Raw genomic sequence first — 11,205 nt, forward strand, 5'->3', positions numbered from 1 at the left:
ATACATTATGGGATAACATATGCAATATCAAGGTTTGAAACACAAAACAATAAATGTGAGAAAATGTTAACAAAGGAGAAAAGTAGATGTCCAATGGCAATGTGGTACATTCAATTGTAATGATCAATGAACTCTTGAAATCGGCAAGTCGCATACCACCAATAGATGAAACGCACCATGGATCAAGCATTTAATAAGGTTTTCCAATAGATTGGCTCATGAATTGGATTCAACCAATCCACAAGGAGATACACATAAGTTTAAGTAAACCTTTGATCCACAAGGGTGACATGCTCCATTCGAGAGGGCATTGTTCAACATGTCGTAGAAGTGAAGTGTAAATTCTATGGAAAGTCATCCTAGCGGGCACTAGACATGTTGCCATTGTCCACACATGTCAAACACCACATAATGTGTGCATACCGTTACTAGGAATTTCAAACTTCTTCTTTGAATGGAAGTAATCTGTGGATTGCGTGTGTCGGGGGTGTGTCTAATTATCGATCGAGGCAATGCAGACAAAACACATGCGCGCGCGCGCGCACACACACACACACACACACACACACACACAGACTTATGATGCGAGGTTATCATGAACGTCGGAGGTGACCGCAAAATGTCTTCATTTCGTTTATATGAGGATATCGAGAACATTCAAAAAAGCTTTTCATTTACACACACACACACACACACACACACACAGACTTATGATGCGAGGTTATCATGAACGTCGGAGGTGACCGCAAAATGTCTTCATTTCGTTTATATGAGGATATCGAGAACATTCAAAAAAGCTTTTCATTTACACACACACACACACACACACACACACACACACACACACACACACAGACTTATGATGCGAGGTTATCATGAACGTCCGAGGTGACTGCAAAATGTCTTCATTTCGTTTATATGAGGATATCGAGAACATTCAAAAAAGCTTTTCATTTTACCGCAATGTGTCTTCGTTTCGTTTACGAGGGTATGAAATGAAGAACATTCAAAAAAGCTTTACATTTTACCAGACCACACACACACAATTGGGCACTGTATTTTGAACAGCTCATAACTTTGCGAGACGGAGAAACCCTAATGTGCCCGATGTTCTTGAACACGCAGAGAGTGTAAGCAGAAGGACGAGGACGTGGTGGTAGGGCAGGCAACGCTTGCGTGCGATAAGATCGATCGACCGATCCAAGCTATACACAGGTTCTCTCCTTGATAAAAATCCATCTCATTTGTCTGTTTGACAAGCCTTCGCTTGCTCCGGAGAAAATCGCGTCTTGTCATCGAGTATTCTTTTTTTTTTTTCCCTGTTTTGTTTGAGCGGCTCTTATGGAATGTGTTGTCAATTCAGTGTTTTGCTTCCTTCCTTCACGTAGATCTGTGCAACTACACATGGATCTTAACCTCGTAGTTGGCCTTTCGCTTCTGTGGTTTCACGAGAGAGACTTCTTGATTTCCGTACTCTTCATTTCGAAAGGACGCTGATGCAATAATGCAGTGTCTGTAAGAAAAACCCGAGCTTAGTGCAATTTTACATTGTTAAAATTTGCGGTCACTCCTAAAACCTAGGCTTGAGGGTTTGAATAAGGATCCTGCAACCTAAATAAGGTTCTACGAAAGTTTTAAAAGAAATTGCCTCTCAACAACTGTTGAAAATTATGTTGTGGTCACATCTTAATTTTACTGTTCTGTTTTGGATTCTGAACTCATGGATCTGAGAAAAAGCTACGACCTTACTGAAATCCTCTAAGAGAAAACCTCCACAATCTTGAATTTTTTCCCTTCCACAATGATCATAAATGACGTTTTTTGACTCTTTGCTAAAATTATTTTCTTTCTCTTTGTGATAATTCTTTTCTATACGATTTTGCTCCATTTATGAGTCATTTTAACCATTGACTAAACAGGAGCATCTATTTTTGTGAACACTGACTCATGGTATTCTACATAGTAAGTGAGATGAACATAATATTATTGTTGATGGATAGCTGATTGAAGCTTTCACAGATGAACACTTTATGTACAATTCAACATGGTCCCTTTTTCCTCTTTAATTTGGAAATATTATCTAATCGTATCTATAAATTTACACCATGATTGTTAGTGACATGACCGTCACTTCATTGATGATGTATAGGTCAGTAGAGCACTTACTTTTCCCTCCCTCTTGAACTTTTTCCAAGAATGTATTTGATAGCTATTTCTCTTGCATCATAACCGGAAGTAATGTGTCAATGACATTGTTGACAATGAGTAAATTTAAACAGGAGCTCTTGTGATGTCTCCTCCTTCTTCCTCTTTATTGATCTCACAAGTTAGGTATGAAGTTGTGTCACAGTATCAAATTGTAACGAATTTAAGCGCATGTAAAGTATGCAATGAAGGCATGGTAGAGGATGAATGTCACTTGCTCTTCACATGCTCGGCATATAGTGCAATTCGTTCAAGATATGATGACATATTAAGAGGGAGTGATAACTTAAGTGCCATACTTAAGACACCACCTAGAAGTTTGAGCTCATATGTGTATGCCTTATTCACGCATAGAGACGTTGTGCTTCAATGTATGAATACCCCTTTTTAGGAAGGAGACGCATATCAGGAACACATGTATACTCTGGTCCCATAGGTCAAAATTGGCCTTTTTATGGATGATAAAAAATCCTAATTCTAATTCCAGGTGGTTTTAAAGAGACATTTTTCCGATCAAACTAATATGCATTTATGGTATTATTGCATTTTGATATGTAGAGGGATGACACCATGATTGTAAGTGACATGACTGGCCGTAACATTATTGATGATGGGTATATATATGAATGGAACCCGGATGGAGGAGCTCCTCTGATGTCAGTTGCCTATTTTTTCTCCGATTTAGTTGGATTTATAAAGTCATTTTGATATTGAAGCTTCTTTATGCTTGTTGTTAGTTTAGCTTGGACCATGATTGTAAGTGAATTATCATAACATTATTGTTGATGGATAGATTAATGGAGCTTGGACAGAGGAGCTCTTCACATGCAATAGTATGGTCATATCTAGGAGCAAAACTGGTCAATTTTGTACCTTGTCCCCTTTTTTCCATCATAAGTTGGATTTAAAGAAACATTTATCAGAATGAAGTTAATATGAACTCATGATATTAATGCATTTTGATAGCTAGTTTGGCTTGCATCATAATTGTAAATGGCATGACCATAAGATTATTGTTTATGGATAGATGAATGGAGCTTGGACAGAGGAGCTCTTCACATGCAGTAGTATGGTAGTTGGGAATGAGGGGAGAAAGCGTGTTCGTGTGCAATTTATGAGTATTATGTGTGGACTTTGGAACCATGTTTAGGAGATGGATGGAGGGAGATAAATGGGTTAAGTTTGATAAGTTGCATCTAATGGCAGAGAAGAAAGCATGGAAGCTCCACTCAATTCAAATAAAATCCTCTTGGTTTGACTCATAGCATCCAATCTCTAGCCCAAATATGAATTCAAGACCACCTCTGTACTCTTTTATCTGTGGTTGATTGACTGGCTATTGTTAGTCTTGGAAGAGGGTATGATAATGAATCTATACTATTGTAATGATAGTTCAATTTTACAAGTGCAGTGTGGTGACTAAGGTCGAAATTCAGCACGTGAAGTGCAGCTATGAGCCATCGGTCAAGTCGGACAATTTATGTGGGAAATCTTCCTGGGGATATCCGTGAAGAAGAGGTTGAGGACCTCTTTCACAAGGTTAGTGTAGATATTATGCAGCAATGATTTCACATCCTCCACTGATTGTCTTCTGAAGGCTAAAAGTTGGGCTAATTCTTTTGCTTCCTAATGTGGCTTTGCAGTATGGACCTATTGTTGATATTGATATGAAGCAGCCACCTCGTCCTCCGGGCTATTGCTTTGTTGAGGTGAAGTATCAAAACTTGATTTTTGGTGAGTTATAACACATGTCTGAGAGTTGACTCATGATCGTTGAATTTCTGTAGTTTGAAGATGAGCAAGATGCAGAAGATGCAATAAGAGGTCGTGATGGATATAGCTTTGACGGACATCACATAAGGGTATGTTGTAGAAATGGGAAGCTTGATGCTATCGGTATTTTGAAGGAATTGTGAATTTATGCTGGTAAAGGTGTATCTCCAATTTGAGGATCTTTGTAGTTACTTTCATGAGTGTCTGTCTTTACATCTGTTGCTCAAATATTTGGTATATAATGATGTGATGAACATTTTTGCATCGTATTTATAAGCTTCATAGTTATAATTAATGTCTAATAATAACTTTTCAGAAAAGTGATTAAACCAAAGTTATCTTTTTATCCACTTCTTTTTGTGCAGAAAAGGGTGTCTTTGCCATTTGAGGGTCTTCATATAGTTTTTATCTTGTATATTCCATAGGACCCCAATGTTTTTAATGGGTCACTCATTATATCATGTATGGTAAAATTAGGGAATCTGAATGTGACTGTTGGACAATGTAGCTGTAAGGCAGGCTAATTCCATGAACACATTATAATTGTTTTGTTGCATTTAGTTCTTGGTTCTCTCTCTCTCTCTCTCTCTCTCTTTCTGTCTTTCAAGAATCGTTATGAGTTGTAATTTCACCTAATGCATTAATATCATTATTATGTATCTTCAGGAAAGCTAAAGCTTTTATTTTTCCAGTTTGGATAATGTGAAGATACTTATATTCGTAATCATTATTTGTCTGTCTCTTAGGCAAACGTTTGCCTCTTGTAGATGTTTATCTATCTTTATTTCTCTCTAAATTCATAAGCCCAGTATTCTGCTTTTGCAAAATTTTATTTTTGTCTGCACATTGTAGTGTATTGTTGTGAATCACAGTGACTCGCATGATTTAATTTTCTTTACATGTAGGTTGAATTGGCGCATGGAGGTCGAGGCCCATCTTCTTCTTCTGATCGGAACAGTAACCATAGTTATACAGGTGGAAGAGTGGGTGGCGTGTCAAGACGGTCAGATTTTCGGGGTAAGCAATTCATGCGCAAGCTTATTGTTATGTTATTGTATTGCACTTTATTTCCCTTTGATCTAAAACTTATCTGACGTATGATTATTTAAATGTAGTTGTTGTAACTGGGTTGCCACCATCAGCTTCTTGGCAGGATCTCAAGGTTTAATGGATATTTTTTTGTTTTGTCTGTACTTCTTGTCACTTCCTTGCTTTATTGCATTGTTATTGTGGCTGTGTAGGATCATATGCGCCGGGCTGGTGGCGAGGTTTGTTTTGCTCAGGTTTTTCGGGATGGACGAGGTGAGCATTTGTATCTGACTTTATTTGTATTATGGTCTTTAAAACTTTCTGTTTGGTTTTTTACAAATCTGCAATTGATTTATTCTGTGCATGGCTAACATTGTGTCTTATTTTAGGACTTGTGGGCATAGTAGATTATACGAATTATGATGATATGAAACATGCGGTATGGATAACTCAAACTTGAGAAGTACATTGTTATATTTATATAGTTCTGTGTTTGTCAAAATCTGAGGGCAACAAAGCGTGAACTCCTTGATTTTGGTTCGTCATGTTATGGCGGTCCTGATGTTCTAAGTGGCTGAACATATTAATGCTATGCATATCTTGCCTATGCTTAAAGAGAGAAGGAAATTCGTTTGTTTCTAAATACTGAGCATATTAATGATCTGCATAGAGATTATGGCTTATACTCTTAACTATGGTTGTATGGGTCTGTTCAATTTGAGTCCATGAGCAGTAAATCGATTGGATATATGTCTATGCAGATACGGAAATTGGATGACTCAGAGTTTAGGAATCCTTTTGCCAAAGGATATATAAGGGTAAGTCTGAGGAATCCACCAAACTTTATTTTATTTGATTATCTTGAAGAAACCAGTCTTAACAACCTTGGCTGCAGGTAAAAGAAGATAGAAGTAAGGGAAAGAGAAGTCGAAGCCGTAGTCGTAGCCGTAGCCGTGGTCATAGGAGTCGAAGCCCCACAAGGAGCCGTAGCCGGAGCTTGAGCCGCAGTGCTAGCCGCAGCCGCAGCCGCAGTGCTAGCTATGATAGAAGTCCCCGCAGGTGAGAATGTTCATTTTTATTTTTATTTTCCTTTTGTTATAAATGATTTGGAAAAACTATGGAATACCCTAAGTTTTCTTCATTTCCTGGGTATTCCAGAGTTTTTTTTCAAATCTTCTCAATTGTTGTGTATGATTGCTAGTCTTTGAGAACCTTTAAGACACTACATGCATGTAAGCTTTGGGTAAGTTCAGATGATGTATTAGAATTATGTTTATGGAGAACAGTGAACACAACATACCCAACTGTTTTTATATTTACCAGAAGATCCTTAAGTTTCCAAAAATGACTAGAATACACTTTGTAGAAATAATTTGAAGGACATTTTGGTAATTCTGGGAATACCTGGGTAGTCTGGTAAATACCAAACAAGTTATGGTACTCCAGTGTATTTCACCTGATATTATGATTGAGTACTTTACACACTGTTGTGCTGAACCTCTTGTTTTCTTGTTTTCTTTGTAAAGCCGTAAGGCTCCCAGAAGTAGATCAAGATCCAGGTCAAGGTCACGTTCAAAATCCAGAACTCCTTCACGGTTTGTTTTGCTAGCATACCGATTATTCCGATTCAGGGTTTGGCAAACTTTGTCTGTATATGTTATGACTGTGGAATGCTATTTGCTGCAGTAGACAAAGCCAGAGTCCTAGTCCTACCCGGGTTAAATCAAGGTCCCCTTCTAGTTCGGTAAGTATGATCTAGTTCGGTAAGTATGATGTAAACTTTAAATTCATATGACCTTGACAACCTAATGTACTCCGTCATCTTATTCAAGCAGCCTCGAAAACCAGACCGGAGCATAAGTAAAAGCCCAATACGAAATAAGAGAAGTCGATCAGTCTCTGCGGTATATTATTATTTCTGTTTGTTAATATGTTGAATTGCCGATTGCCATTCTATTTTGCTAAGTGTAAGAATATCCTTTTCAGGAAGGTTAGACACAATTGCAAAAACCGTCAACAGCATAAAACCTCATGTTTCTGTCTATTGTCAGCATCTCCAGATGCTTCACTTTAATGGCCACATTTATGTGGTCCGGCTGGCATCTATTTAGGTTTCTCTCCGTATTGGCAGTCTAGTAGTTTTTTGGGAATTCTAACTGTTTTGACACTTATGATTGCACATTTCTTGTGGACAAGCTTGCCTCTTGAGGCATCTATCTGTAACTGTTCTTTTGCTATTTGCAAATTGTATGCTGAGAACAATGTAACTTGCTTTAGTTTTAATATTTTTGTTATGTCTGAAAACCCATGGTATAGCAGACTTTGCTTGCTTTCATGAATTTATGTAAATTGCATGTGTTACATTCTATCCAATATATTAGTTTGGAACATTTTGAAGCTTTTTAACATTTGAGTTTATGTGAATGGTATATAATCATGTGATTAGAAACATAGATGAGTCATGAGTTTAAACTTTCTTGATGCGAGATTGTTTTTCCCCATTGCTAATTAAATTTGTGACCAAGTCCCTTAAGAGTTAAGTACAAGCACATATGTAGATGGGTGGTATTTCCTAATTTGACCAGAACATCTAATGTTGGAATTTAAAAGGTGTTTTCTATTGGACTTCTCTCTGTTTCGGGTATATTTCTTTTGAAGAAATTTAATTATGTATATTCTTTTATGCAATCACCCATTATATTTCCATTGCATTTCAATTCTTGGAAAAAGGTTGGATGGTATAAATATGAAAATGAATTGGAGATGGTGTTGCTTATAAGAAGATTTTGAATACCATAAGAACATACCATCGTGTGTTTCCAAGGAGAGCCATTGCTGTTCGGGGACTTTATATGGCCTTACACCCCCCTAATCCCAAGCATCGAAATAGGAAAATGCATCATCTAAGTGATGCTAGGATACTATCTATACATGTCAGTCACAAAAGTCTAAGGGCCAAGAGGTAACTTTTAGCTTTATAGAGTATTGAATGGTCTTTGCCAACGATAGAGAATATCACCCATCATGAAGAGGTATATCTATGCATATGCATGTTAAGAGCAGACATGTGTGTAGATATTTCAGGATTGATTCACTTCTTGTTTCGATACACTTGATTCACTTCTTGTTTCTCCGAGTCATACTTTAATTTTAAAGACAATATTTTGAAAGAGGAGAAAGACTACAAATTTTCAGCTCTATTGAGCCATCCATGCTCAATGCAAAACATCGACAGTCTATGTTATCTTTCTTTAATTTGTTACACCAATGGATTTTCCGTGCCCTGCACACCAAATTGACATTTGCTATTATAACTATGAGGTAAATGTGCAGTTCTTCTTGGTTTTCAATTAAATCTTTTTACCGCATTTCTTGGTATTCTTCATACAACAAAATCTTGTTCCTGTCCTTATCTATGATTAATTTTGTAGGATTAGAGAATCTTTTGCACCTCTCAATAATCTTTCATGCCACACCTCTCAACCATGAGGATATTCACAATATGGTACTTCTACAAATGTGCAATAATGTTTTTGCGCAAATGGTGTAAAACACCAATGATTTAACATAGAGAATAATAACAAAAATAGTGTGAGTTATTTGTTATATTTTAAGTGGGTATCTTTGGGTTGCGTACATCAAATTTTACTTCGATAATAATATTGCATAATTGGTTCACGACTTTGTACAGTGACCAAAAATATGTGGAAGGATTTGAGTAATTGAATAACCATCGTGTAAGACTTATATTTATGCAAAGATGGCGATGTATACATTACAAAAGATAAAGTTTGAAATTGAATCAATACTAATGGGATACAAATGGGAAGCTTTCAAGAAAATCATTTTCTCATGAACACAACATTGCTTTTCGGTTAGCACTTATGCCTTGTAATAATACTAATAAATGTAAGTCAAGGAAAAAAATGGTTTGGTGATAAGGAATGCCATGATGATCAAAAGTACTTTAAAACTTCAGTCACAATTGAAGATAATGAAAACAATTGATAGTATCTATATGGATAAAAAGCCTTCTTAAAATAAAGGGAAGATGTGGTAAGTTAATTTACAATTTCTTGGCTCCAGCCTCCCAATAGAAGTAAATGTATGTGGTGATTTTTTCAAAAATCTAAACTCGGAACATATTGACATTTGATATAAATAAAATCTTGTGAACTTGTATATCCATTGTAAAAACTTATTTGAGCACTCAAATGTGGGAAATATGACATGCATGTTCTCTTCTACAAATGCCTTCAACTTTATTGATCCATAGAAATAGACATATATGAAAAGTGTAGATCTATCAAATTTTCAATGGAAATCTTTTACTAGATTTGTTGCGAGTCTTAAGAGTGTTGTGGGTGATATGCCTCGTCTAGACAAATAATGACACGATTCAAACTAATGTTTCTCCATATCAATCCATGTGGGGATTTGTACATAATTGTCTCATTTGTAAAATTTTATAACTAATGGAAGGAGTTTTGTTTTTGGAAAAAAATAAAAAATCCATATGGGGATGTAAGAAATGGCCATAATAATTTACTATATCGAGTGTTTACTAACATAAATGCATAAGTGCCACATATTCAATAGATGAGCTTGTTCAATATTTTCCCTTTTGTTTCTTATGAATTTGTACGTGAGAGATTTGATATTTGAGTTCATATAAGCCTTTCCAGCGTCTCTTGATAATGTCAATGTGAGATTTATTAAATGAAACTCAGTATTTTCCAAGTGCCCACTACCTCTTACAAATTTGAATGTGAAAATATGCTTAACCTAAGATATTAATCTATGTCTAAACTCTAAAATGCAAGAACTTTCATAGCACACATGAATGATTGATGATCTTACACATTCTCAATCATTGGGCTTCATGAATAAGGGTACTTTAAAGGGTGGACCCTGGTCTGATATATAGGATTAAAAATGACTTAATTGAAGACAATTTTCCATAGTTTTCCTTGACCAAGTACCCACTAGAGTAGATTAATTTATATAAAACATCATGTGTACTTCATATAGTAGTTTGAGCCAATATTATGATGGAGAGTGAATGAAATATCCGAAATATCCACTTCATTCAATGTAGGGTATCTTTCATTCATTCATGTATATGGTTATCTTTAGCACACATGCATGTCATAAACAATAAGCATTCACACTGACGGACCAAGTGCGTTGTTAAGTGATATCTAAACTAATGTTACAAACTTACAACAAAACTGGAGTACGCGGATGTGAATTTACGAAGGCAAGAGCTTCACCATGTATTGTATTAGCTAGAACTTGAAGAAACATATACATGACTAAGAAAGAAAATCCGTAGGTCCATAACTTCGAAGTTGAAGAGAAAACATTGTACTCTTGCTGCTTCTTTAAACATTCAAATTATGGATTTTTTTGAACATTTCAGCTTTGAAATTGCAGCACAATCTTGCATATGCAAAAGGTTGGTTATCCGTTATTATTCCAAATTCGATCGTTTACCAAAATATTGAAGCCTTAACTTTTAGCTTTCAAAAATTTAAGAAGATGTTGCCAACATGCTTAGTTATAGCACTAATACTTGCAATTTAGTTTGGATTTAGCTAAAATTCTTATATTTCTAGTTCCTTGCTACCTTTGTTTTTTTTTTGTTTGAATTTCTTTTAAAATTAACTACAGATCTACTCACACTCATCTAGTTGGAATTTTTTCAAATTAATGTCAATGGGGTGGGATTCCACATTGGTGGAGACAATGGAATTGGAATTTATGTTCCAATGATAACATTAAACAAAGTTGTATTTATGTGTTGGTTAGCTCTAGGATGTATCTGTCAAATCGCTAGTGTCAATACTTTCAATGATTTCCCCAAAGCTTTATAATTCTTTTAAGGATTTATTAGGGTATTTGCCAAGAATAAGTAAACAGTCTTTACATATTTGAGAAACTATCCTAGCATTTGCATACATTTCGTGATTCATAGCATAATTTCTCCAAATAACTTGAACTTTGAACGTTGCAAGTTCTCCTTAGATCTAGATTGACTACATAAGTTCTTCGTTGAGTTTTGACGGAAATGCTACCTTTAGTTTGATTCTTCGCCCATATTGATCGTGCAATCTCTTTGGACGCGAAACCCTCAAGATAAAAAAAATCCCATGCATTATGAGTCATATGAATTTGGAAGACAAACAAAAAAAAATC

General features: G+C 35.8%; 1 protein-coding gene across 2 annotated transcripts; it reads left to right on the forward strand.

Moving 5' to 3' along the window:
* Nucleotides 1-1,089: 1,089 nt before the first annotated feature.
* LOC147858140 (serine/arginine-rich splicing factor SR30-like) lies at nucleotides 1,090-7,311 on the forward strand. Of its 2 annotated transcripts, none has more exons than XM_087327977.1 (15): nucleotides 1,090-1,215; nucleotides 2,999-3,065; nucleotides 3,233-3,744; nucleotides 3,849-3,914; nucleotides 3,993-4,067; nucleotides 4,884-4,995; nucleotides 5,094-5,140; nucleotides 5,220-5,280; nucleotides 5,397-5,446; nucleotides 5,769-5,825; nucleotides 5,903-6,066; nucleotides 6,534-6,602; nucleotides 6,694-6,751; nucleotides 6,843-6,911; nucleotides 7,003-7,311. In XM_087327977.1, exons 3-15 carry the CDS (start codon nucleotides 3,658-3,660, stop codon nucleotides 7,030-7,032), a joined length of 945 nt encoding a protein of 314 aa, XP_087184103.1. In that variant the 5' UTR covers nucleotides 1,090-1,215; nucleotides 2,999-3,065; nucleotides 3,233-3,657; the 3' UTR covers nucleotides 7,033-7,311. The 2 variants fall into 2 exon arrangements, with proteins under 2 accessions (XP_087184103.1, XP_087184104.1); XM_087327978.1 differs by having other exon boundaries at nucleotides 6,697-6,751.
* The last annotated feature ends 3,894 nt before the right edge of the window (nucleotides 7,312-11,205 follow it).

This window comes from Azolla caroliniana, unplaced genomic scaffold (genome assembly GCF_043228905.1).
Source record: "Azolla caroliniana isolate FFs.n. ecotype wild unplaced genomic scaffold, voAzoCaro1.0.p SCAF_11, whole genome shotgun sequence".
NCBI classification, from domain to species: Eukaryota; Viridiplantae; Streptophyta; class Polypodiopsida; order Salviniales; family Salviniaceae; genus Azolla; species Azolla caroliniana.